At 43.2% G+C, this 27651-nt stretch overlaps 2 protein-coding genes across 3 annotated transcripts; both read right to left on the reverse strand.

Annotated features, from left to right (window-relative positions):
* Positions 1-1273: 1273 nt before the first annotated feature.
* On the reverse strand, positions 1274-7817 carry LOC311432338 (myosin regulatory light chain 2, smooth muscle minor isoform). 2 transcript variants are annotated; one of them, XM_084510670.1, is made up of 4 exons: positions 7660-7817; positions 6282-6480; positions 5956-6117; positions 1274-2187 (listed from the first exon to the last, which is right to left on the reverse strand). In XM_084510670.1, exons 2-4 carry the CDS (start codon positions 6463-6465, stop codon positions 2015-2017), a joined length of 519 nt encoding a protein of 172 aa, XP_084366796.1. In that variant the 5' UTR covers positions 6466-6480; positions 7660-7817; the 3' UTR covers positions 1274-2014. The 2 variants fall into 2 exon arrangements, with proteins under 2 accessions (XP_084366796.1, XP_084366795.1); XM_084510669.1 differs by lacking the exon at positions 7660-7817 and adding an exon at positions 7301-7522.
* A 10629-nt stretch (positions 7818-18446) lies between these two features.
* On the reverse strand, positions 18447-24806 carry LOC311432345 (myosin regulatory light chain 2, smooth muscle minor isoform-like). Its single transcript, XM_084510687.1, has 4 exons — positions 24443-24806; positions 20253-20450; positions 19928-20089; positions 18447-18947 (listed from the first exon to the last, which is right to left on the reverse strand). Exons 1-4 carry the CDS (start codon positions 24582-24584, stop codon positions 18775-18777), a joined length of 675 nt encoding a protein of 224 aa, XP_084366813.1. The 5' UTR covers positions 24585-24806; the 3' UTR covers positions 18447-18774.
* Positions 24807-27651: the final 2845 nt, after the last annotated feature.

Raw genomic sequence — 27651 nt, forward strand, 5'->3', positions numbered from 1 at the left:
CAGAACACAGCACATTTCCTAATGCAGTACCACGATGAACACCACGCTACTTCCAGGTCATAGTTAAGAGACTGAAAGATGATAGAGTGATAATAAATTGTTTTAAACCCACCCATTTGCAAATTTACACAGTTACTATCCTAAAAATGACAAGAAGATCCCATATCATAGCATTTTGTATGCCCCTTTACACCCAAACCTGTGTCAAGGACATGGTAATTCTTACTTTTTAAACTATCTACAGAAAAAGTTTTAAACTGGGTGATGGTTTGTACAATGTTCTCCTTGTGTTACGGATCTGAGTACCACCATTTAACATGACCAAGAGCATTAGCAAAGAGCTATCATTTAAATCACCGTACCATCTAATCCCACTTAAAATTCCTGCTGGTTTGAAAGTTTTGACTAGCTCAGGAAGTATTTACTGCAAGAACACACGTACATAAACACACTTTCGTACGGCTTAATAATGCCAGAGACATTTCCTAACAGCACTTACTGTGCTGGAAATGTGTTTGGAACTGGACGAGTAAATATCCTTGGTAAGCCCTAATGTATCAGACGTGCTGTGGAACAGCATTTCCATCAAACCTTTTACATTCATGGTTTCCCCAGGATAAGCTAAAAGGTGAATGGCTTTTATGGCATCGCCCTTCTCAAGAGTGCTGGTAGGTTATTCATGAAGCACTGCGTACCTCTAACACAGTCATCGGCCTCTATTGAGATGCAGTTTATGAAAGCAGCCTACCCAGAAGGAGCAAAACACTCCTAGCCAAAAGCCAGTTCTGGATTTTGTAACCTGAATTCCTAAAGGAGAGCACTGTAATTCCTAGAAGTGATGGAAGCAACTCCGATCACCATTTCTCTCCACCAAAAAAAGGAAAACAGAACCAAAGGTATTCAAATTATGCTGAAGATGCTGGAAGTGTGTGGCAGATCTGCCACACATTTCATACCACGTAACTAGAGGATATAATGATGAGAAATGGAACAGAAAAAGATGCCTTCTCCTCACACACCCGAAGCACTATAGACAGCAGAAGCTCTCAAAATATATTGAATATAGCTTAATTTGGATGGCAAGAATAATGTACTTTCAGATAGAAAACAAACAGCATAGAGGCAGCACACCTTCCTTCTTCCTCCAGCCCCATCCTCACTGTGTTTTCAGAAAAGATAGGAAGAAAGAAAAAAAACTGATTGCAATGAAAGACAATAAATTCTGTATTGTTAGCGCTGAGATCTGGTGAAAGGCATCAGTCAAACACTTGGCTCATACACAGATTTCTTTTATTGTTATTATTTTAAAGAAAGCACTAGAATTAACCATGTAAGGTTAAAAAGCAGTATTAATATTGTATTCAGTGTCAAGAAATGGAGGAGTTAAGATGGTAAAATATCTCCTCAATTACACCCATAGGATTTTAACATGTTAATGTGCAAGTCTAAGACAAAAATCGTTAATTTACAATGGATTAAAATTTGAAGGATGGGAATTTCTTCATCATGTATGCTCACAGTAGGAAGTGAAGTACTCAGTCAGTGAAGTACAAAATCAGTATGCTTAAGTGATTCATGACTCATTTTTAAGGCAAAAATAGATAACATGGTTGTATACAGCTGCAAAAATATTTACAGATATGATTAGATAAACAGTCCACTTCTGGCATGAAAATGTTTAATGCCATACTTAACACAGCAGTGTCTTGTTTGAAAAAAAAATTATCATAAACTGCAAAAATCTAGCTAGGATGAGTAACACTGACATTTTTATCTGTGCCTCCCAAATCACTGATCCCTGTTCCTAAGCCTCTGCCACTCTAAGCTTTCCTTTCTCCCTGCCCATTTCCAGTCTTACTGCAAAGGTACAGGTGTGCCTGAGCAGCCTCCGAGTACACAGAGGCAAAAGCTGAAATACTAAAATGTATGCAAAAGGTCCCAAAAAGAAAAGAGGAAAACAAGCAGATCCAGAGGAAAAGGAAAAAAGTGTTATCTGCAGGTATCAAGGATTTGCTCAGTCATCCTTGTCTTTTGCTCCGTGTTTAAGGATGCGCGTGAACTCGATGTAGTTGAAATTCCCCTTCTTGTCGATCGGTGCCTCTCTGTAGAGCTCATCTACCTCCTCGTCTGTGAACCTGTCTCCCATTGTCGTCAGCAGCTCTCGCAGGTAGTCCTCTTGAATAAACCCTACAGGGTGAGGTATAGGGAAACACAAAAGGAAGTTGTTTCTTAGCAAGCCTTCAAAAGCAGCAGGATGAATGTGCGATGGCCCGACGACAGACATGCAATCACCTAACACAACATGTAGGATGTGCATTTGTACCAAAAGCCTGAAGTACTTCCTTAATCGAGTTGTAAAGAAATTTTTTGAATGCAAAGGGGAGGGAGAGAACTTTGATGCATTTCATACAAATATTTTTAGAAGGCCTGATCTGCTGTGATCTAATAATATCTATTTCCTTACATGGATCTTCAGCAGTTCGAAATCGAAAGACACGATCCTGAGCTACGAATATGGTCACTGCTAACCTTCATTACGAAAGCACTTCTCTTGATTGAATTCTATTTTTCTTGACTTAATTAGATACATGTGTGCATCCTCTATAAACGAGTTTCCTGTGGGGACTAAATAACCACTGGTTGGCTTTTCACCACTGCACAGCGCCGTTGCTGGAGGGTTTATGTGGATGCAGTGAACTGCTGGCACGCATCCAGGGGTAGAGTTTATAATAGATCAGACTCTCAGACAGGATAGAGCAAGTTAACTCAGGAAGGAGCAAGAATGTTTACCATGGAGAGGTAGAGGCAGAAAAACTAGTCAAAAGAGGTAGGATATACAATGAGGTGTTTTGTTTTTTCTTTTTTAAATGACAAAATGTTAGCAGATTTTAGAGGAAACTATCAAAGATATAAGAAGGAGCAGCTGATGATTTTATTACTGCAAAGAAAGCTCTGTCAATTCAATTTCAGTAGGTGGGCAGAACCACCATATGCCAAATAATTCCAAGAAAGTTTAGAGATTAAAAAAGGAATGTGCAAAAGAGACACAGACCTGAACTCCTTACTGCTGAAGTAAGACCTATCATGCCTTTACATGCACAATAGTTGCTTCCTTGGAGAAAGAAAGCTGTTACTGAACTCGAGTTGGAGAAATACCAGCAACAGAATGGAGGTAGAAGTAGGTTCCAAAAAGAAATTTTTTACTGGGCAGAACAGCTGGAAATCATAAGTAGACACCAACAGTGACTGATGTAGAATTAGTTAGGATGTGATTTTTACAAAAAAAGAATTCTGCTTTGAAAAGAGAGCTGTATAACTTGAGCAAACAGAGTTCATTAGAGAGAAAGCCAAGAAGGAAATCAGGGAACCAAAAGGCAGTCAATGAGCATGACAAATTACCCTAGGGTTGGTCTATGCTGCAGGGAAGGGGGAAAAAAAAAAACACCAAAAAACACAACAAACACATGTTACAACATATGCTAATTGAAACAGCATCATATCCTAGTGCAGGCAAGTCCATGATTAATGACTCCAAATGAAGAAGGCTAATAGCAATGTTATCATTTGAAATCAGGAGGGGAATGTTCAATTAGCCAGGCCCTACTTAATTGGGTCAAATTTTGCAGTTGTCTCTTTGCAGGTGTGAGCAAAGGGGGGAGGGGGTGACACGACAGGACATGACACAGACAAAACAAACTAAATACAGAAGGCTTTTTCCTTCTGTAGTGCTACAGAGACCAAATAGTGATGAGAGATGACATAAGGATTAGTATTCAAAGAATGCAAGACCTTTCGTGGTACAAGTTTAGCCTCGAGGACTTAATCTCTTTTGTCTGAGTCGGTAGGTGTTTAAGCACCGAACTGGGTTGCCAGACGAGGCATACGCTAAAAGTTTTAGCAGCACAGATTATATAAAGCATAAAGTCTACCCACTATCCCTAAACCAATCTCACACACAATTTCAACGTAGACAGGGAGTAATAAATTAATGAAAAAAAATTTAAGATGCAGCCTTTGGCAGGCAGTACAAAACAGATGAGAGCGCAGGATCAAACAGCAGACAAAAGTTACACCGATTTAAAAGACAGATATAAGCTTTTATACTAATTTCATAGTACTACTGGTTTATGTGACAGTAATGCTGAAGTAATATACCCAACTAGATGGACCATATAGGAAAAGTAAGTAAAAACAAGTACAACTGCTTTATCCTCATCAAGAGGATCTGATTTGGATTATTCTCCTTCAAAAGAACTACACTAATGTCGAGTAGAAAATCAGGTCCGTAACACAGACACATGGAGATTATTAAGTGAAAAGAAGGAAAAAGGAAAAGAAAGTTCAAATCTGAGTATAAGATGAATAACAGGCAAAGACAACATGGGTTCTACCTTACACTTCATTTTTTAAAGTGCGTTTTGATGATCATCATTCAAAAATCAATAAAACGGCATAAATATCTTAACATGTTTCCTGGTTAAAACTTCAGGATGGCACAAGACATAAAACGGACTGTGAAATCGTTACCTTCAAGTTATCCTGGGACTAAACTAAAACATTTATCACGGAGAGTTTAAAGATGATAAAAATCAATCTTATCAGTACATGGGGGCCTGAACTAGTAACTTATTATTTACAGAGACACAGAAGGTCACTGTTTAAAAGAACAGGTAGCACAATCATTTTCTTTATATCCTAATTCACAGGTTCTTGTTTTCGTGCACACAAAAAAACCCTGTAGCACACTGAGTCAGACTACCTGTGGAGAGAAAATAATTAACCTACTAACAAAACTTCCTTCTCTAGGAGATGGTAAAGAGATTTCCCTTGAGAGGGAGGAAGTCAATTAACATTTGAAAAGGCCTTACCACCAGAAAGCCTGTTTACCTACATCCCAGCAGGAAGGGGATGCACTTTGAAAAGGAAAAAGGTGCTAAAAATACACAGACAGAAAATAGCTGTTTGAAACGGAATAATATCCTTTGAAAGAATCTAGAGCACACATCCACAGATTAGATTGAAATATTTCGGTAGGCAGCTGTGAGAAGAGTTACAGGTGTAGCCTGCGCTCTCGATGTGACCGCATGATTTCTGCACGCACTAGCAGGGCAGCCCTGACACTCTGTGACTGCACAGAATGCCCTCAGGATCCATCCCTGGTCGCTACCCAGTTCTGCAGAACCTCAGCCTACATGAGTAAATAAATAAAAGCCCAAACTCTAGCTTCATGATTGCAGACACAACCTTGAAAGTCTGATAAAGCAAAACTGAGCTCTGCATTCTTTCCCTCCCCCTTCCTTGCTACGCAAGTCAATTCAATGTCATTTCTGCCTTCTGGCCCCACCCTGTTTTATCTCAGCAGATCACCACGGCTACAGCCCTTGCTATGCCTTTAAAAGGACTGAGCCGGGCGTGATGGCATGACACAGAGGATTTGTCATCAAAGCCTAACACACACTAGGCAAGAGGAGGGGTAAGACGAAAGAGTTTATGTACTCTGGATGGTCTGTCTTCAAGTATTAAATACATCAAACAGTCAGATGTATCTACTGCAGAGGGAGGACAAACTCTTGTCATACAGATTTCACATCTACTCCCTTTTAAGTGCCATAGAAAAAAACACAGCTTACTGATTTGAATTTCTTATCTTCTCTGAGCACATATGTCATATTTTGTACTTTGAGGAACATGCACGCTGCCTAATTAAAGCACTCTTCTTCAAAGCCCCACAGAAGAATGTTACTACTAGTCCTCAGCGTGCAGCCAGAGCAGCCTGACAGCTTTCACTCTCACTTATTACTAGAGTCAAGTTCTCATACGTGGCAGATGATGCCATCTAGCACTACTGTGGAATACTTCATTGACAAAGGTGCAAAAGTCAGCCTACTAATTAGAAATCCAAATAAACAACATGTAAATACAACACCCCAAAGGAGCTGACTATCACCCACATACCTGTTGCTTCTTCATCAAAGCAAGCAAAAGCATTCCTGATTACATCTTCCGGATCGGTGCCGTTTAACTTCTCACCAAACATTGTGAGGAACATCGTGAAGTTTATGGGTCCTGGGGCCTCGTTCATCATGGCATCTAGGTATTCATCTGTTGGATTCTTTCCTACAAAGAAAAACATTCAGCTTTGTTTGAGCTTTCAAACTAAACCCAACAAAAGTCACCTGAATAGTGCAATACAAAGTGAAGACACTTATAAGCTATCCCAAATGCACTGTTTTAATTATAATAAATTTGCTTGGCAACTGTAAAGAGAAAAGGCACATTACCAAGGGAGGCAAGCATGTCGTGCAGGTCCTCCTTGTCAATGAAGCCATCCCTGTTCTGATCGATCATGTTGAAGGCCTCCTTGAATTCCTGTATCTGCGACTGATCAAACATCGCAAATACATTGGAAGTGGCGCGCTGAGGGCGCTTCTTGGTGGTCTTCGTCTTTGCTTTTTTGCTAGACATGTTGGCTGTTGGATACTAGGAGAGAAGTAAACAGAATAAGGTCAGAGTTAGGACATTAAAATAAAATGTACTAAGCTTAAATCTTTAAAGTTAGTGTTCAGAAACAGAACACACCTCTAACACCCTTACATTTCCTCTCAGCAGAGCCTATTTCCCTAACCAGGAAGTGCAAAAGAGAAGCAGGAAATGCAAACATCAGTCAGACTGTTAACTAATAAAAGTGACTAAAACGAGATGTAAATTGCACTTCATTTTCACTGTTAAAAGAAACAGTTTTCATCTTGGTTTCCTTCTTACAACATGCATCTGCAAGAACGGAGCTTTGGTCTCACGTTTAAAGGAGGAAAGCGAGGTTTTGAGCCTGTGAAGTAGCTTTGTATGGATACAGTGTAAGTGTGTGCAATGTTAGAGTAAGGGGAAGAGAAACAGAACTCAGTTCACCTGAACAAACCCTGAAGTGCCTGTGCTTGGCAGTATAGGCACACATATTACAGCAGTTGGTTTTGTATGACAATGGGTCTCCATCTCTGCCTTGCATTCCCTTGTTTAAAAAAACAACCCCCTGACATTAGGAGAACCATGCCAGCTGCTTTTCTGCTGTTACCTGACTTCAATTTACTTTTATCCACTTAATTTCACCTGTACCACAGGTTTGGCCTACCTGACAGCTGCCTGAAAGCTTCCTGCCTACTCCTTTAAGCAAAAGGGGGGGGAAAAAAACAACACCTCAGGGCTTTTGCTCCTCTCCCTAGCACCGGGCACCTTCACCTGTGGCAGGCTGAGCCGCAGGGCAATGTCACCCTGCGGTGGCTTCATCCTTCGTGCCGTCATTTACCTGTTGCTACGGCTCCTTTAGGATCTGACGCCTTTATCCCTCAGGGCGAGCGGGGCCGGCAGGGGGCTGACAGCGCCACAGGGGCTGCGCCACGCCCGGGGAGCCGCCAGCAGCCGGCCGGCCGCGGAGAAACCCGCTCGGGGACAGCGCCCGGCGCCTAAAATCGCTCCCAAGGCCTCCCGACGAAGCTCTAAGCTGTGTATTTGCGGGTTATTTGCGGGTTATTTGCCCCCATAGGCAGCCCGGCCGCCCCCCGCCGCCTCCCCTCAGCAGCAGCCGCCCCCCAACGGCCAACCCGCAATGGCCGCCGCCCAACGCCCCCCTCCGGGGACCCCCCCCCCGGTGCCCAACGGCCTCACCCCAGCGGCTGCCGCAGCGGATCGGGGCTGTGGAGGAACCGGCGGCGGTGGCGGCGCTTCCTGGACAAAACCACCGCCCCGCCGGGGGCGGGCAGCGGGCCGGGCAGCCGCCGGGCGGCCCCCGCTGAGGCGGGCGGCGGCCCCGCTCCGCGCCCTCCCCGCCGCCGCCTGCCCTCCCTCACGGCGGAGGCTCCGCGGGGCGGCCCCGCAGCCGCTCTTCTCTCCCTCTCCCCCCCCCCCCCCCCCCCTCCGGGAGAGTTGGTGCAGCCCGGGGGCAGCGCCGCCGCCCCTCAGCGGGTGCTCGGCGGCGGGACCATTGGTGGAGGCGGGGGGGGGAGCCGGTGGCCGGCCGCCATCTCAGCGCCGCCCCCTCCAAGCGGAGCCACCTCAGGCTTCAGAAAAATGTTGTTTAGTCCATAAAGGGGTGTGAATTGTTGCAAGTTTGGAGGGCTGCGCTGTCAGCTTGCTGTTCTTTCATCCCCTTTCCGACCTGTCACCGGTTTTGCTGGTGTACAGCATATTTATGGTACAATTTAGTAACTCAATAATGAAAGAGGAAAAAAAATCATAATTCTGCCAAAATTACCGCTTTTGGTGCTTCAGTACAGACCTTTACAGAAGCGTAGGCACTGCAAAACTGAAGTTAACGTATCCTCTAGAAGCAGAGTTGAAGGGGGACACGTTAATGGCTAAAAGGCCCAAATTTCCTTCCCCTTCCCACCCTAACACAGAAAACAGGTGTGAGAATGTGGCCTAAGACTGAAGAATTTTAATACTTTCTCCAACTAGCCTGAAAACGCAATGGCAAAAAGTAGCTGAACTTTGATGACACAGGAGCACAGCCCTAGAAGAAGTACTGGGGAAAAATCCCCAGTACCTGGGGAAAAATCCCCGTGCTTACTGCATACGGCGCGTAGTTTCGTAAGAATACATGCACAGTGCGAGTGGGTGGAAGAGTGGCAGGGACACCGAGACAATAACAGAGTCATTAAAATACCCTGTGATAATCTCAAACAACCAAATCGTGTGTTGAAATTTAATTACGAAAATAGCAATTTCATGTCTTGATCTAAAACCCTTCCACCAGTTACTTAAAATGGAACCAGTGTTGCACACACACTACTCTGTATTGTACTTTTTGTTCTATTAAAAAGGTGTTATATGAAACCTGTCAGGCTGTATGTTGCTCCCAGTGTTTAACTTTCAAATAGGTGAGAAGAGATAGGGTAACATTGCTTGCTCTGCATGAGATCAGCTTAGTGATGAAATAATGTCTGCTCCTCGCTCTCTCAAAGCTTTTGTTCTCCAGTTTACCGTGTCACAGTGAAGCAAGAACCACTTCTTAAATGCAGACCATTTTCTGTGTGATGTAAATGTATATAATTCTTTTCCAAATGGTTCAGTCTTACGATACACACACTCACAATACAGCTTAAGAAATTTAAGGGGGGTGAAAATGGATGTATATTGCGCCTCATAAAAAAAAGGCCTTTTATGTGTCTGCATTAGCTGGTGGTACAGATCTTGATATCTGCTGTGATGATCCCTCAGGTGAGCAGGGCTCCATGCTGTATAAAGCTCCCTCTGGAGAGGATACAGGTAGGACAACGGTTCCTGTGAGCAGTACTGTGACTGTGAGTGCCTGGCTGGTGCTGGAGGAGCACGAGCTGCTGTGATCTCCCTACCAGCTGCCACACAGCCTGTTTCTGAGGGTACAGGGAAGTCTCTTGAGTATGCAGCTCCTTTGTGCTCCGATCATGCTCCCAGGTTGCACAGGGAGCTGTTCTGGCAGGTGATTATCTGATGGGACAGAGGGCCTGGTCTTGACAGCGGCTGTCGGGCTCCTCCAGAAGAGCAGTCTGGGCACATCCTAGGGAAAGCATGCTCTGGGAAGCCCATGCTTGCAATGGGCAGCTCTGCTAAGAGATTCCTCCACCACCACGTACAGAGTCCTCACGTCCTGGCACTGCAGTGGCAGCGAAGCATTTCTACAGCTGCTCTGCACACAATGTGTCCTTCGTGGCTCACAGGAAGGGCGTTTGGGTCAGGGGCTGCTCAAGCAAGGGTGAAAGGATGCCAATGTAGCCCTCCGTACTGCACCAAGCAGTGGGGCCATCTAGTGACGAGCATTGCTTTTATACAGCATTTGCCCTGTGGGCTGGAGAAAAATGCTTCCACCACCGCATCCAAGAATGTCTGCCAAAGGCTTGTTTATTTCTCAGTACTGCCTAATTTCCTGGAGAAACCATACAGAACAGGAATTAATTTATCTATTCTGAAAACATGAGCTTTTTTAAATGCTGAGTTTTCAACTCTTTATGTTTTCTTCTAACTCCTTTTCCTTCATTACTCCCACCTTCTTCCTCATTTGTCAGACGTATTTGAGAAAACAAGCCTTTAAGCAAAACATGTAAAATTTTCCCATCCTGTCCATCTAAAATATTTTATTACTTTGGTGGAGTTGAAAAGTTTTCTTAGAGTTACTTTCCTTAGATTGCATAAAAGTCTTCAAAATTAACTATTTCAATCTTAAGTTCTAAGGCTGTCACAGACAACAAGCAGTTTACAGTAAACTTTTTCCCCACTTTCATTTAATTCTCTCCATATCCTGACCACGGCAGAGTTGTAATGACTGGGTGAATATTTGTGATTAACTTGGTTGCTTAATGAAGCAGGGTCGATCTGGGTTATTTGATGTTATTTCATAAATCTATGGAACGCAAGAGGAACAGCTGTGCTGCCTCACAGTAAAAGCCTGCCTAGGCCATTCATCCCTAGCTGTAAAGAGCAGCATGAGCTGGATGTGGAGAGCAGGGAGCAAAGTCTTGGCCCTCCTTTGGAGAGCTGCTGTTCCCTTGGCCATGTGTGCCCTGCCTGCTCTTTTGGCAAGTATAAACTGGCATTTAAAGCAGAGAAGGGGAAACCCAGCAACTGACCACTCTCTCTGCTTCTTCTTGTATCTCTAAGAGGAGCTCCACTGGGATGCACTGGCTCCTTGAATGTCTTCAGCAACCAGACCTGAGGTCTTCCCCTGCCAGACCCATGGAAGGTCTTTTTTTGATTTGTGATTTTCACATTGGAATAAGGATTAAAAATATGTGAAAGTTGGATGGATGTTTTTGTAAATTAAGAGATTTTTCTGCGCATATTATCATTGTTCAAGAAAAATTGCAAATGCTAATTACAGAGGTTAAGTATTGACAGCACAATTAAAATCATACATGTCCGAATTTTGATCTGAGGTAGTTTTAGGTCAAAACAGTCATTTAGCAAAAGCATGTTGACTGTCAGTTCCTTCACCTAGTATTTTGTCTCATTACTCTCTGCCTTTCTATGCTTTCCCATTCCAGCTGTTATCTGTTGTCTCTGTAAAGCTATCCTAAGTGCAGTGCTGTATCGGTCAGAGTGACAGTAATTCTTGTGATACTTGGGAGCCGGAATTGTTCGGAATTCCTCCAAAAATAGCCACAGTGCTGTGATCCAAAGGGACGACATCTGAGAAGTTTTAAACCCAAGAAGGGATTCTGAATGCGTATCTTTGCTTGGATCTCTCCGGGAGCCTCAGAGCAAGACTTCCAGCCAACTTTCTGGATGTTCACTGTTTTGAAAGGCCTCATGAATAAAAATGGTAAGTAACTGCTTTCCCAGGTGATCCCTGCTTCAGTGCAGATTCTGAGGCATACAAAATAAAGGCTCTCAGAGAATATGCCGTAGCCTATAGAAGAAAGACGTGTGTTTCTCCAACACGTAAGAGACAAATAACCCTGTTTTGACTTTCTGGTAACTTCCATTGTGCCCAGCTGAGGAAAATGTAAGCTCTCTAGAGCATCGTATGACAATGATATTCCAAGGCTAAGGACAAAGCAGAGAAATGTAATGCAACATAAATAAAATACAGTCAGTCTTTTTGAAGTGTTGTAAAACAGGAAAAAAAAAAAAAGCAAACAAGCAAAAACAAACAAAAAACATAGTTATTTAAGTCTGCAGTTTGATCACTGTATGAGTGGGGACTGAAACTGGCTGATTGACTGTGAAGGGACTGGAGTCAGCAGAAAAGGTGCTCCTTGCCAGTCTTACATTCCCAAGTCCAAAGTCCTTTGTATAGAAGCAACACGCACATGCACACAAACACACAGTTGAAATGTACATCTTGGGCTGCTGATTCCTGCTACCTGTTCTCTATGATAAAGAAATCACGCTACTGCCACTTCCCTGCTTCTGCTGGATGTCCATCACTTGTTTTTAATTCCAGCTGGCAAGTTGTGATACTTGTAGTCAAATCGTTGTGTTCCCTCCTACCTCCTTTGCGCACTACTTTTAAACAGAAGTATTGTCAGACACCATGATTCTTCAATGTTTATACATAAAATGCAAAAATAAACAAGTTTTAATGTATTCTTAGTCAGAAGAGACTGAGCCCTCCAGTTTTTCAAACACATGTAATTAATTCTGCTAAGCCAGAGCCCATAGCACATGCTGAATTAGCGTGTGTATCTCTTTGACAGTGTGCTTGTACAAATAAGGAAGAAAATGAAATTTGTTCAATGCTTGGCCAAAGGCCTAAAAATGGTATTTTAAAACATATCCAGAAAACAGGAAGGAGCGTATTTAGTCAGGTGGTTGGCACAAAAAGTAAGCTCTTATCAGTTTTCTTGTTAGCTGATGCTTACAAAAGGTTTGTTGGCTGGTGAACCAATTTCAAAATCAACATGTTTCTTGTGGGCTGGTGATATGTTGACAGTATAAAACGTGTTGCTTTAGAGATGATTAGCTCACAGCTAAGGAAGAGGAATTTGACAGAGGGAAAAAAAAGTCAGTGCCTGTTAGATACAATGCTAAGTCAAGGCTCAAGTTACTTGCGTCTGATGCCAGCTCTATTTTAGCAAGTACTAAGACAGCGCTCGCAGTCCTTATTTTACACCCAGTCAATTGGCTATGTTAGACAAAGGCTGTAAATTATTGTGAAACGCTGCCTTTCAACTCCCAAGGAGATATACACACAACACTCACAGGCAAAACAAAAGAAAACTAAACTACCAAAAATGTATTTCAATATTTAGATTGTGCCAATCTGTTCTCTCTGGTGACCAGCAATAGGACACAAGGGAATGGAGTCAAGCTGCAACAGGGGAGATTCAGGCTGGATATCAGGAAGAAGTTCTTCACCCAGAGGGTGGTCACACACTGGAACAGGCTCCCCAGGGACACAGTCACGGCACCAAGCCTGTCAGAGTTTAAGAAGTGTTTGGACTGTGCTCTTAGTCTTATGGTCTGAATTTTTGGGTAGACCTGTGTGGTGCCAGGAGTTGGACTCGATGATCCTTGTGGGTCACTTCCATTTTGGGACATTCTGTGGTTCTATGATTCAGTGATTCTATTTATGGAGGTTTTACTCACTGATACCTTAAAACAGTCAAAGTGAGGAAATCAGAGATTAAAGATTAAATAAGCCTTGCAAAATTGAGCAGTGACAGCTGACAAAAATGCTAAAGTGAATGCTGCTGTCATGCACCGTCTGCTTCTGTAGGTGCACATATTCAAGTTTAACTTTACCTGCCTAATTCTGTACTGTTTATAACTGCTTTTCAAGCTTTGTCAAAGGACAAGACTGGTTTACAAAGGGAATAAATCACCACTATATGGTAAAGGAAACTGCATGAGCAAACTGTTGGGATTTTCCAGGAGGCATTTTGATTTCCTGTTCTCCTGTTAATCATGTGCTTCCAAAGAACATGTAAACATCTTCTGTTAGTGTTATTAGAGACACAGAATATCCCGAGCTGGAAGGGACCCGCAAGGATCACTGAGTCCAACTCCTGGCTCCACACAGGACCACCCAAAAGTCAGAGCACGTGTCTGAGAGCATTATCCGAGCACTTCTTGAACTCTCCTAAAGGCTCGGTGCCGTTACCACTGTCCTGGGGACCCTGTCGCAGTGCCCGACCCCCCTCTGGGTGCAGACCCTTTCCCTAACCCCCAGGCTGACCCTCCCCTGTCCCAGCTCCATGCCGTTCCCTCGGGTCCTGTCACTGTCCCCAGAGAGCAGAGCTCAGTGCCTGCCCCTCCGCTCCCCTCGTGAGGGAGCTGCAGGCCGCCATGAGGCCTCCCCTCAGCCTGCTCTGCTCGGGGCTGAGCAAACCAAAGGGCCTCAGCCACTCCGAGTATGTCTTCCCCTCCAGATCTTTTACCATCTTTGTAGCCCCCCTTTGCACACTCTCTAATATTTTTATGCCCTTCTTATACTGTGGCACCCCAAACTGCACACAGCACTGGAGGTGAGGCTGCACCAGCACAGAGCAGAGCAGGACAATCCCTTCCCTCAGCCAGCTAGCAGTGCTGTGCCTGATGCATCCCACATATGGCCCATGGTGTGCCAGGGCACACTAGTGGCTCGTGTTCAACTTGCCACCAACCAGAACCCCCAGATCCCTTCCTGTGGGGCTGCCCTCCAGCCTCTTGTCCCCCAGTCTGTACACGCAGCCAGGGTTGCCCCATCCCAGCTGCAGAATCCGGCACTTGCTCTTGTTAAGATTTCACACAGTTGGCGATGCACTCTCATTTGTCAAGATCTTTCTGCAGGGCCTCTCTACCCTCCAGGGAGTCAATCGCTCCTCCTAATTTGGTGTCATCTGCAAACTTAGTGTACATCTGAATCCTGCATCCAAGTCATTTATGAGAACATTAAAGAGAACTGGCCCCAAAACGGAGCCCTGCAGAACCCCACTAATGACTGTCCACTAGCCTGATGCAACCCCATTTACGATAACCCTTTAAGCCTGACCCGGGCTCAAAGTTTGAATGACATTCATTCAGACTGCTTGACCCCTTAAGCCCTGTGATGCAACACCTATTATGTACAATCTGTTTTCTAGGGAACATTACACATTTTGGCCTGAAAACTTCCCTTGGCAATAACCATTTCTGTATTGCCAAAATTTGTAAAGCTAATTATTTTTTAGAAGACCTAGCGCGGGTATTGCCAAAGGATGTGGTACCCCAGCAGCCTGCGTGTTCTGTCTGCCCTCAGCAACCAAGTTTGCTCCTGCAGGAAACTCCTGGTCCCAGGGAACTCCACGTACAGGCCCACGAACTGGAGGGAGAAAACAGGAAGCTCAGCCATGTGCTCCCACTTTTAGTCTTCATAACAAGTTTCCTAATCTAATATATCAAAAGTTTAGGAAAACAGCGATCTCTGAGTCACCAGCCATGAGCTGCGTGGAGTTGTTTTCCAGTATTCCTTTTCGACATTTTGTAATAACTTATTTGCAAGCTGCGTTTGCCGATTTCTCTTTTTTTCTGCATTGTTCCTGGCATTCATAATCCTGTTTTTGAGTTCATAGAGTTTGCTCCTGTCATACTGAATCATTTCTCCGTGAACTAGAAGGGTATCTAATAGCGACAGCAGTGTTTGAAAAATCAAGGGAGCAGACCAAAATAGGAGGACGGGTACACAGACAGCACCAATGGCAGATTAACTGCTGCTATCCAAAACGTTTCTGCCTCTATTTTAATTGTTACTCACCTGTTATTTGGACTTCCATAGTCTGAATGCCTTCAGTGGAGTAAAAGCTACTCATTGCTAGTTGAAACTCCCCAGGAACGTATCAGATAATATATTAGCATTATTGCCAACAAGAAAAAGCCATGGACATGAGAAACATTTGACAAGATTCAAGATATTTTCCATCTTTCAGAACAAATACTATGGGCAGGATACTAAGGCCCTGATGTCCTGTTCCAGGATGGGGCCCATTTCATTCCCTAACATACGCTGGTGATCTTAGAAACAAGTATGCAATCTAAAGATAGTTCTCAGCTCAGTAGCGAAACAGATCCTTACTTCCACGTCTATGGACACCACCTCTGTGACAGCAGTTAGTTGCTAAGCTAAGTGTATTTGGCTGACTCCATTTTGTGAATGCTTGTTATGGGATCACTGCATGAGAATGCTTTACTTGCTTAGGTGCAGATTAAAAGAACAGAAACAAGCACATCCTGAACAGTCAAAATGCTGCGTATGACGAGCATCACCAGCAACAGAGGGGAAAAATAAAAAAAAAAAGGGGGGCAAATATACACTGGCAGCACTTCACGCAGACAGATTCCTCTCTGGATTTTTCTCATGCAGCTGCCGTCAGGCTTTGGCTTGAGTTTGACCCTTGTGGATGTAGCCTTAGAAGAGGGTAAATGGGTCACATAGGATAAATCACTCCTTTTCAATGGCGCTTTGCAGGGTGTTATATATCACTGCAGATTTAAGGCTATTAAATGTGTGCATCAGCCTGTGAAAATAGTCTTTCATCATAAGCCTACTCTAGCACAGTTTGAAGACCCATTATACATGAACCCCAAGGGAGAACAGATTGATTCCAAAAATTTGACTGCAAAATGCTAAGATTAAGTCATCAGGATCTTAAACTGTTTCAAAGACCAAAGTTATTTTTATTTTTGGAAGTGGATTATTGATGACACATCCCTCCAGCCCTCGGCACGCAACCTCAGCTGTCTGAACATTCCTAGCTGCAAAATGCATCTGATGCTCTTATATGGTCTCTTGGCAGGGCTTGTTATTGACCTTCCAGTGGTTAAGGATAAATCCTTAAGGATAAATCCAGTGGTTAAGGATAAATAAGGATAAAACAACATGCCCACGGTCAAGTGGACTAGTCTTCTATATTACAATACGGATAACAGGGAGACCTGGCCACATGGAAGGTCAGCATTATTTGCACTTGAACATACTTGGAAATTCTTCCTCAGTAACATATCTTCCTTTATAGGTATCTTTACACTTCATACAGTTCTCCATGACCATCCCCTAATCAGCAAAAGTGGCCAACAGCATAATGTCCACACACAGCAACAAGAAACAAAACTGCTATGTTCCCCATTTCAGCTGGCTCTTGAAAAATTAAGGGCAGCAGCACAGAAGATTTTGAAATAATCTTCCTCTCGAGGATACCAGATTCTCTTTAGCATGATATTCAATTTAATAATCACTAATTCTAAACTTATTTCCAACATGGAAAAAACAGATGGCTTATCTGCTAATTATTCAGTGTAACATACCAGCACCTAAAATTTATTGAGAAGATTTACTAATCAGGAAGAGAATAGTTCAGAGGCCCAGTGTTTGTAAGAGAATAAAAGCTTAACCTCCCAGTCTTAGTCCATTTAGTTGTTCAAAGAAAAAAAGACTTAATGTTTATCCTTAGTGCAGGCTGCTTGCATATCCACACACAATACTGAATTGCAAAAATGCTACGAGAACAGCAAAGAAGTAGAGTGGAATTGCTCCTCAACTTAATAGTACATAGCGACACTTCACCGATTTCATGTGTCCTAGATATCAACAGTTCTGTGACAAGGGTGTTGTAGGTAAAGATTTTGACATGACCTGCCTTCTCAGAGTCATCTGCAGGTATTCCAGGGAAAGACTACCCTAGTAACCATACTCAAGAGCATAGAGAGTTTAAAAGCAATCTTTTGAGAATAGGAAGAGGTGTGGCAGTCTGAAGTACTACTGTGAAGAACACAGTCTGGGTAGGAGGGAAAAAAAAAAAAGGAAGAAAAATTGAGACAAAACAAAAATAGGAAAGTAATGGTTGAAAACCAATTTTAATTAAGCCCAGAAGTAGAAGAAACCACCAAGGAATGAACAAAGGATGCTTACTGTGTGTAAAATCAACTGATTTATGAAGCTAAAGACAGAACATGTGAACACAGGCAAGATTAAGAAACCAAGCCTTCCATGACTCTACACAGGAAGTTAGACAAACACTACTTTTTTGTAGAGTATTTGCATCCTGGGGCATTTCATGCTGGCCCAATCTTCTCACACCCTTTAGCTAAAGTAAGATTCCTATCCTTTTGGGTCTCATGTGAAATAGCTCAGGGAATGGTTTCTGGTTAAGAGGTCATCGCTTGAACAGACAAATACGTAGGCAAGATGGATTTCCCTTTACTTTTTTAGCTTGTAGGAGCTAGGAGCAGGAGACACATGGAAGGATGTAGTCAGTCTGAGAACTGAGTAGGAACTTTCTCTTCTCTTGGTATTCAGGAGAACAGCATCAACACAGCTGTTTTTGTGTGAACGGATTTTGTTTGTGCAAAAGCTACTTCATTAATATCAGGTAGATTAATAAAACATATGATCATTGAAGTAGTGAGAGTGGTTTTACCACACACAGGGTTTACCATGTTAATTCTCCCAACTTTCTTGCTGTCATTCTCCCATGCAAATGCTATTAGCTGCAGAACAAAATTTATGGAGGTTTTCTGGACAAGTATTGCTATTAATCACCGCCAGCACAGACGCTTTTACCCCATAGATGCCTTTGCATGAGCTTCCTCCAACAGAAAGAAAAAATATGCCTAATTCCCACTTATTGCCAGTAGTAAAAACAGGAATGCAAACATGGGAACATAAACATTGATATAAAAATATTGCTGAAAAACTATCAACAGAAAAAGGAAATAAAAACTAGGCAAGAATCATAAATGCTCCCTGCTGGCAATTAGGCAATTCTAAGTCTTCCCTAAAGATTTCTTGGGCTAAGTACTTACACCAGTCATATTCCACTTGGAAAACTGATGTAGCAGATTTATGCAGCTTCATTTTTAAAGACACTAGCATATACTGCTAGGAGCATTTCGTAACTATGCAACAGAGAACAATACATTATGAGAATGAGTTTGAGCTTGATTTGCAACTGCAAATAAAATACAGTTAAGACCCGCATTCGTAAATGCATAATAGAAATTCCCCTCTCCACAAAAGAATGAGATTTTAATCTATATAGCAAACTTTATTTCAAAATGGCATTTGTTACAAAAAAGTGTAAAAATCCAGCTAAACCAGAAATATTGAGATTATTTCCATGGACTTCAAAGTCCACTGATCTTTGTCCCCATATGCTTTTCCTCAATATGTTCCCCACTTCCAGTCTGATTACACAGGTGCAGATGTGCCTAAATGGCCTGGAATAGATAAATACATAAAGAAAGGCAAAAGCTGTAAAGCTAAATGCATGCAACAACTTCTACCCTCAAAAACCCTCAAAAATAAACATAAGTGTGAAGTAGAAATTAATCTGCAGGTATCCAAAGATTTGCTCAGTCATCCTTGTCTTTTGCTCCATGTTTAAGGATGCGCGTGAACTCGATGTAGTTGAAATTCCCCTTCTTGTCGATCGGTGCCTCTCTGTAGAGCTCATCTACCTCCTCGTCTGTGAACCTGTCTCCCATTGTCGTCAGCAGCTCTCGCAGGTAGTCCTCTTGAATAAACCCTACAGTAAGCGGACAAGAAAAAACCTTTTACATTTATCTGCTAACTGCTGGATAATAATTTTAATTCTTTAATAAAAGAGCTAATCTTTTTAGGCACATGAAAAAGCCTATTACCATAACATACAAATAATTACAAGCAATCAATCAAGTCAAGCCTCTTCATTAATTTGCATGGTCTCACTACTTCAAGTAAAGGTCACTGCATGACCTGCCTTTGTAAGAAGTTTGTCAGTGTCCATATGCTGTCGTCTTAATAGGACTGAACTCCCAGTAGCACTGAGAGCCTTTTAACAACTATGTATTTTATACAAAAGGGATCCATTTGTCTTAAACATTCCTAATGAAAACAATCACTTAAAATGGAACTTTATCATTGGTCAACATCTGTGTTAAGCACTGGGAAGTTCGAAATGTTTTAAAGACTCAGAATTCATCTTAAATCATTGGCAAAACTTACATTTACCAGACTCATTGGAAAGAATACATTTTTACCATTGTGTTATTAAACAGCCTTAAATAACCTGAAATTCCTTTCTTCTATCAGCAATCTAATTACCAGCTTTTTCTTGTATAAATTTTCTTCTCCTATAAGTGCAGCTGAACAAGTTGCTAACAAAAAAGGTTCTTCAAAAAAGCACACCAGCTTTGTAAACAAGGAGGATTCCCCTTACGTATGTTGCCCCTACACTGAATTTAAAGTTAGAAAAAAATATAAGGCCATGGCTCCCAGTCAGTATCTTGTTCTCTTTTCCTGCCTTGAAAAAATAAATGAAGAGCTAGAAGTTTGGGGTTCTGTTTTTCATTGTTAAAAAAAAAGCAATACTATTTTCAGCTGCTGAGGAAATACAGCATGATTTTTACCTTCCAGAAATCAGAATTCTCAGAGTTAACATTCATCACTACTTCCATGAATAGAAGTATTTATGGTTACAAAAATAAGTAAGAGCAATACACATACACTGTTATTTTACCCACATACCTGTTGCTTCTTCGTCAAAGCAAGCAAAAGCATTCCTGATTACATCTTCCGGATCGGTGCCGTTTAACTTCTCACCAAACATTGTGAGGAACATCGTGAAGTTTATGGGTCCTGGGGCCTCATTCATCATGGCATCTAGGTATTCATCTGTTGGATTCTTTCCTACAAAGAAAACCATTCAGCTTTGTTTTAGCTTTCAAACTAAACCCAACAAAAGTCATCTGAATAGTGCAATATAAAGTGAGACACTTATAATTAAAATAGTGCATTTGGGATAGCTTACAATAAATTTGCTTGACAACCTTAAAGAGAGAAGGCACATTACCAAGGGAGGCAAGCATGTCATGCAGGTCTTCCTTGTCGATGAAGCCATCTCTGTTCTGATCGATCATGTTGAAGGCCTCCTTGAATTCCTGTATCTGCGACTGATCAAACATGGCAAATACATTGGAAGTGGCGCGCTGAGGGCGCTTCTTGGTGGTCTTCGTCTTTGCCCTTTTGCTAGACATGTTAGCTGTTGGCTCTAGGAAAACAGAAACATATCCAAAATTTAGACTTATTAAACCAGATCGCAAGTACTTAAGGGGAGAGATGGATACAAAATTATCAAATTTCATGTTGTAGTCAAACACAACATACAGAGTTACTTTATGTTTTCTTTTATGCAGACTTAACTGACTACTAAGCATAATCTCCTGCATGATTCAGAGAGAGTGCTGAAGGTCAACAGCATGCTACATTATAAAAACAAAACAAATCACAGCTCCTGAAGTGAAGCTCGCTCAGTGCTTGTATTTCTGATTCAGAACCCCAACTGCCTCATCCGAAAACCAAAGACAACCTGTTTAGCAGACCAGGAGGCACTGGTGACCTGCATGTAGAAGGTTATCATCTGCCAACCTGTACTGTATTTAGCTGTTAAATAAACTTTAGCTTACTGCTTGATAACATCTGGGAGAAAAAAATATATATATATATTTTAGACTCTGAATAACAATGCTGAAGTAGCTGCTGTTCAAGGAGCCGACCCTGACAGGATCCTCATGTTTTTCTGAAGGTTTTTGAACAGTGCTGGGCTGGGGTGCTGGGAGATGGAGAGATTGGCCAAGCCAGCCCCTACTGGAGTTCTTTCAAAGCCAACTAGGGGATTGTGTGTTGGAAAGTGGAAACTGACTCTTGGGCCAAAAGCACTGCATTGCTACTCTCTTACACAGCTGAACTATTAACAGAATACATATGCAAATGCCAGCATACTCCGTTTATTTTGCAAGTGAATTAAAGTCACATAAGTATTCTTAGAAGTTGATAACTTGAAAGAAACAATCTTCAGATCATAGAACTGCTATTGTCATAGGCTCTTTACATAGCACATGTATATGAATTGCATTGTTTCCCTTGAGCTGCCAAAGAAGCTAACAAGTGGTAGTTCCCGTGGAAACATTAATACAATCTGGGTATAAGTGAGACTTTCAAGTTAGTGGCTTGTGTTTAGCTGAGAAGACAGACTTAGCATTCAACAAATATGAAAAGCTGGTGCGCTGACATGCAAACACAAAGACCTCAGCATAAGGCAGGACTTGTTTACCACTGTTTCTAGAACACTGTTGTAGTACACATCTAGGCCTTAGTTTTATTTAATGCAAATACATGTAATCCACACTGCTCTAATCCTTTTTTATGCCCAACCAAGTGTTACCCAACCCAGATTCCTTCTATCCTTGGTTTTGGGTTTTACATTAAGCACATGCAATAAGCATCCTGAAAGAGGAGGACTTCAAGCTTCACTTGTCACAAGAATGCCAACATGCTGAAATCGACAGTATTAATTGGCAGCTCCAAGTATTAATTTTCTAACTTAGTTTTATTCAATGATCTCATCACCAATGCAATTCTAATTAGAGTCACAGGTCTAATGGCCTCTCAACAGTTTGCTCACAAGTTACTGTATTTTGTTAGGCTCCTGAACATCAAGACTGAAGTCACCAACTTGGATTCCTCCTTTAAAAAAAAAGGAAAAGGCAGAGTTGCTCCCATAGATGATCAACTGAATACACAGGCAAAAAGCAGTTACCTTTCTTCTTTTGTTTTTAATTAGAGGAAACGCATTTTACCTTGCTTTGTGTCAGATACGTGGCACGCTGTACCAAGCATCTGGATCATGAAAGGATATTCCATAGTTCTGTCCTTCTCCTCCCGTCTACAAGCAGCGTTACTGATCTCCCCTGCTAATTCCACGCTTTTATAGCTTACGTTCATATACAACGTTCGCCTGACGTATAAGACGAACCATTATGTCCTGACCTAAAAATAGCCCCCGAAATGCAACTGTGCATCATTCGGCAACGCTGAAGTTCTCATCGTTACATTCACTGACCACAAGCTATCTGAAACCTCTGGCCTCCAACAACACTTCAGCAAACAAACCTGAACTCCTGACGCCCAGAAACCCATGAAGGCAGCCGACAAAACAGGAGTTGGCTTTCAGGCTGCAGTCAGGAGCTGCGCGTGACTTCGGTCTTCTTCTTACCTCAGTAGAAACCTGTTCAACTCTGAATTGCTGGTTAAAAGTTCCACTGCTCAAAATACGGCCAAATCGTACCCACTAAGAATTGTTCACTGAGGTAGTTCATAGCTTGAAGGATATTGGCTATTCAAAGTAAACCAAAACAAGTTTCCTTTGGATGCAGCACTGGACAGTGCTCCCAGAAGGCCAGGGAGCTGCTACCTCCAATTCCCTCATGTACAGTTCAGTCCTAACTGAGAAGGTAACAGAAGCAGACTGCTGCTGACTGCAGCTACGCATGGTGGGAAGAGAACCATTTGTTTTTAACTCTGTTCAAGAGATTGCCACATCAGAGTATCACACTACAAGAGACAAAAAAATGCCAACGGAACAGTATCTGTACTTGCATGGCTGCTTTCTAATGTTTCTCTAAACCAGCTTTGGGAAGCAGCCATACAGAGCACAGAAGGCACGACTCCTGCACTCAGACCTCTTGAGCATCAGCATGGAGAGAGACAGGAGCATTTAACTAGACTGTACTGCCTTTCAGCACAAGCTGGTGCAGGTAAGCCTGAGGTAGGTTGCACCCTGGAAAACTCCATTAGAAGGAGAGTGATAAATTGGAACATCCTCAGAAAAAAAACACACAAGGACATCAATCCATCCAGCCAAAGAGACCAATTTGTGATGGATAGAAGATCCAAGTGTTTATACATAAGTTATCCTGGTGCATGCAGCAATGAGCAAGAACTAGCTTCACTTGAGTCAAATACAGGACTCACTGATTTTGGAGAAAAAAGGATTTCATCTGAGATATCCACCAGAGAGACCATTTTGTTACAGAAGTCATGGCACTGGAATTGAATACATGAAGTGCAGGGTGAACATAGAAGAGTATCAGTAGATAAGCAAATGGAAACACTTCACATTGGATGGCCCAAATCCTGACAGAGAGGCTGGGTTTCCACCTAACATTATGACTCACAGAAAGGCTGGGGCCTTATTTCAGAAACCGTTCAGGAACTCCTCCTGTAAGGCTCATAGTACACCTCAAGTCCTACAACGCCTCCCCACAGAACCCTGGGCTGGATCTAACGCTGCTGCCATTACGTTGACACATAACAGCCACCTCTCCACACACACAGAATCACAGAACCATCCAGGTTGGAAGAGACCTCAAGACCATCAAGCCCAACCTCTGACCTAACACTAACAAGTCCTCCACTAAACCATATCCCTAAGCTCTAAATGTCTTTTAAAGACTTCCAGGGATGGTGACTCCACCACTTCCCTGGGCAGCCTGTTCCAATGCCTCACAACCCTTTCAGTAAAGAAGTTCTTCCTAACATCCAACCTAAAACTCCCCTGGCGCAACTTTAGCCCATTCCCCCTCATCCTGTCACCAGGCACGTGGGAGAACAGGCCAACCCCCACCTCGCTACAGCCTCCTTTAAGGTACCTGTAGAGAGCGATAAGGTCACCCCTGAGCCTCCTCTTCTCCAGGCTGAACAAGCCCAGCTCCCTCAGCCGCTCCTCGTAGGACTTGTTCTCCAGGCCCCTCACCAGCTTCGTCGCCCTTCTCTGCACCCGCTCAAGCACCTCCATGTCCTTCTTGTAGCGAGGGGCCCAAAACTGAACACAGTACTCGAGGTGCGGCCTCACCAGAGCTGAGTACAGGGGGACGATCACCTCCCTAGCCCTGCTGGTCACGCTGTTCCTAATACAAGCCAGGATGCCGTTGGCCTTCTTGGTCACCTGAGCACACTGCTGGCTCATATTCAGCTGACTATCCACCATCACTCCCAGGTCCTTCTCTGCCTGGCAGCTCTCCAACCATTCCTCTCCCAGCCTGTAGCTCTGCTTGGGGTTATTGCGCCCCAGGTGCTGGACCCGGTACTTGGCCTTGTGGAACCTCACACAGCTGGCCCCAGCCCACCGGCCCAGCTCACCCAGCCCCCCCTGCAGAGCCTTCCAACGAAGCGGCCCCGGCCCTACCCGCCCCCCCCACTGACCGGGCGTCGACGGAGCCCCGGCGGCGACACGGACACGGAGAGGGACCAACGGCACCAACGGCTGCAGCAGCGGCGGCACTTCCGGGCAGCGCGCGGCCGCCGCCCAACCAGCGCACGGGAAAGGAAGCGTGGGCGAGACCATTCCTGAAGAAAGCCCGGGGGGGGAAGGGCACGCGGCTCATCGCTCCTGACGGCACACGCCGCGACCCGAGCCCAGCTGACGGCACTATGGCGGCGACCGGGTTTGACCCTCCTCTCGGCCTCTTCTTGCCCTTATCAGTGGTTCTGCGAGGGCCACGCGCCCTTTCTCAGCCCGCTCCCCCCCCCCTTTATCTCACTGTTGGTACATCCCGGCGCGCTCTCCGCATTCCAGGCAGCGCCTGCCCTTATAAGGCAACGGCGGGAGTTTCCTGCCCGTCGTCCCGCCAGGCCCCGCCCCCCAGCCCCGCGGAGCCCCGCTCCCCACCGCGCCCAACGCCCCCTCCGCGGAGGAAAATGGCGGCCGGGGCCTCGCCCGGCGCCCAGGCAACCTCGGGGGGCGTGGGGGCGCGGGGGCGCTTGTGGCTGCTTCACGTGCAAACACTGAAACACGCAGTTTATGGTCTTAATTCATCTCACTGAGCCACCCCAGTCCCTCCCGTGGTATCTCCAATAACTTCTCAGCCCTTTTGTTTCCATCCCCCGTTACGTCACGGCTGCCACAGAATTACCTTAATTAGAGCTGAAATTGACTCAGAAGCATCGCAAAGCTCAACTGTTGCCATTTCCTGACAGAAAAAAAGAAATATTCTGGATATTCAGGGTAATGGGGTGTTGTGGTACAGCTGGAAACTGACCCTACACCTACCGGGAGTAAATATCCTACCAGGAATATAAGCACATATCTATATTTTTATGGTACTGCCCCGCCTTCTTGGGAAGTGTTCTGTTGTAACAACCAGAGGAGCTGATGTGTCCGGAAGATTGCTTTTTACACTTGCTGATTGCCTTATCTACATAATAGTCTCAACTACATTTTTTTTTATCTTCATTTTTTATGTTTCTAGAGCCGGATACTTCTCCTGCTGGCATCATCAGGAAAATTAACATATAATTTAATAATGGGAACCTTTGCCTGTGTTAGAGACTGTATTTTTATCCAACAATGAAATAAATAATATTTCATAACCACTATTTATATTTTTTCATTCAAAAAATGATACTATGTTAACTCAATGACCTATATGCATTTTTGTGACTTTTTCTAAAATAATGCTTTACCTTACCTAGATAACTAACGAACAATGAAAAATGTAAGTATAAATGAACAATCAAAGGCTAAAATATGTATAATGAATATGTAGGAAAGTCTATCAGAACAAGTCTTCATACCTGTTTCTGTGTCTAAAGTGGATATGAGTAGTACTTATACAATGTAGTACTCATATTAAATATTAACATAATGAGCAATATGTAATAGACTAGCCACAGAGGACTTTAGCCTATAGTTGAAATCACCAGGGCCAGGCTTATGTCACTGCCCACTGACCTTTCAGAAGACTTTTTTTTTTTTTTTTTCTGAATCCTTTTCTTAATGGGGAAATGTGTGTAATCTGCTATTTTGGAAATTAGGGTGGAATTTAGAGATTCACTAGATCCCAGGCATCTATAAGAAATACAGATGACAGTACTATTGACTCATGAAGAGCAATACTGTTTCCACAAACACTAATTAACCAATTATAAACAAATACATGATTTGTTTGTAACATTTTTCTCATTAGCTCTCATTCAGCTTCTTCAGACTGTATAAAAGCATCACAGGTTCCACCTTACAGATGATGAAACTGAAGCACAGGTGGATTAGACAACCAGCAATGCGTGAAGGCTAAAGATGCAGCCAGGAATGTACAAAGTCTCTCAATAAGTTTCGGAGTCTACCTTCAGTGGGATTTAGAAACTTGTACACTTCCAAAAGTCCTACGAGCTTCTGGACTTTGGACACTTCTCAATAACTTTAAAATCTACCTAAAAGTGACATGCCTACTACTTTGTCAGAGGCCAGATGCCCCTAATGGAGAGTTTTCCAGGCTGCTTGTAAACTTAGTCTTGAATATACTCTACACTTAAGCTATTCTTTCTGGGTTAGTGTCACCTCTGTGTAAGTGAATAGCTTCACTGCAGTAGGTATACTATTAATGGGGCAGCTGGGTGAGTGCCTCTCTTGGGTAGTGGGCAGTGCTTGGGAGGTCCTGTGGTGGTTTTTTTGGGGGGAAGGGTCTGGCTTCCTAGACTTGCTTGTTCACTGATACTGTGTTTTGCATCTGCCTTGTCTTTTCATGCTCCACTGTTACAAGGATCTCCACTGTTGCTTTATATACGCTCTGGGAACTTCTCACACTGAATTACGCCTTGCTTTCCGTATAAATTGGTATATTCCACGTACAGGCAATACAGTTCCCCTCCATGGAAATGATCATACTGCATACCAACCTGGCAATGACATTCTAAAATGAATTCCATAAATTTATCAAAATTAGTTTGCAGCCAGCAAAATCCTGGCCATGTGAAACAAAAGGGACAGAATGTCACATCTCTTTATCCATGTGTTGAGGACTTTACTGGGAGAAACATACTTTAATGAAGCTCATGTTTCATAAAAATAAAAATAATTCAGAGGGATTCAGGGCATTCAAAGGAAGAGAATCTGAGCACCCTCCTGAAGCAGATGATTTACCTGCTCTAAGCATTTACCAACTCATCTAATGCTTTTCAAATGCATTCCTCTTTGTTTGTCTAGAAACAAAACAATTCCCAAATTAGTCAACTCAAAAAAAAAATAGCTTAATACTTTTGCAACATAGGTCAGGCGAACACATTCTTTTACAGTATTCAGTTATGTAAACAGCAGTATTGTAGGACTATTGGTACACACAAGGAAAATAAATCAAGGAAGCAGGACTATTGTTCCACCAACATTATGTCACCAATACTGACAGTCGGGAAAGAAGGCATATGCTCCAACCTGCTACAAGTTTCAGCAGATTGTAATAAATAAAGAGACGTCTCAGGCACTGCTGTTTGCTTTGTGCAAGCCGAATTGCTTTATCCTTGTTGTCTGCTTATTTCTTGCACAACTCAATTAAATGTCCTGCTCTTGTCCTGCTGGGACATCCCAGCTACTGTTCCACAGCTGAAGTGAAGAAACATTTTGAAAATGCAAGATGACG

Source organism: Aythya ferina, assembly GCF_964211825.1.
Source record: "Aythya ferina genome assembly, chromosome: 2".
NCBI classification, from domain to species: domain Eukaryota; kingdom Metazoa; phylum Chordata; class Aves; order Anseriformes; family Anatidae; genus Aythya; species Aythya ferina.

What these genes read in the sequence shown, in the direction of transcription:
- LOC311432338 (XM_084510670.1), bottom strand. Translation starts at nt 6,465, where the DNA reads ATGTCTAGCAAAAAAGCAAAGACGAAGACCACCAAGAAGCGCCCTCAG. An exon ending in CGACATGCTTGCCTCCCTTG is followed by an intron (nt 6,118 to 6,281) that starts GTAATGTGCCTT and finishes TTTTCTTTGTAG; the next exon opens with GAAAGAATCCAACAGATGAA. An exon ending in CTTTGATGAAGAAGCAACAG is followed by an intron (nt 2,188 to 5,955) that starts GTATGTGGGTGA and finishes CTCACCCTGTAG; the next exon opens with GGTTTATTCAAGAGGACTAC.
- LOC311432345 (XM_084510687.1), bottom strand. Translation starts at nt 24,584, where the DNA reads ATGGTCTCGCCCACGCTTCCTTTCCCGTGCGCTGGTTGGGCGGCGGCC. An exon ending in CGGGGCTCCGTCGACGCCCG is followed by an intron (nt 20,451 to 24,442) that starts GTCAGTGGGGGG and finishes CTGTTTTCCTAG; the next exon opens with AGCCAACAGCTAACATGTCT. An exon ending in CTTTGACGAAGAAGCAACAG is followed by an intron (nt 18,948 to 19,927) that starts GTATGTGGGTAA and finishes CGCTTACTGTAG; the next exon opens with GGTTTATTCAAGAGGACTAC.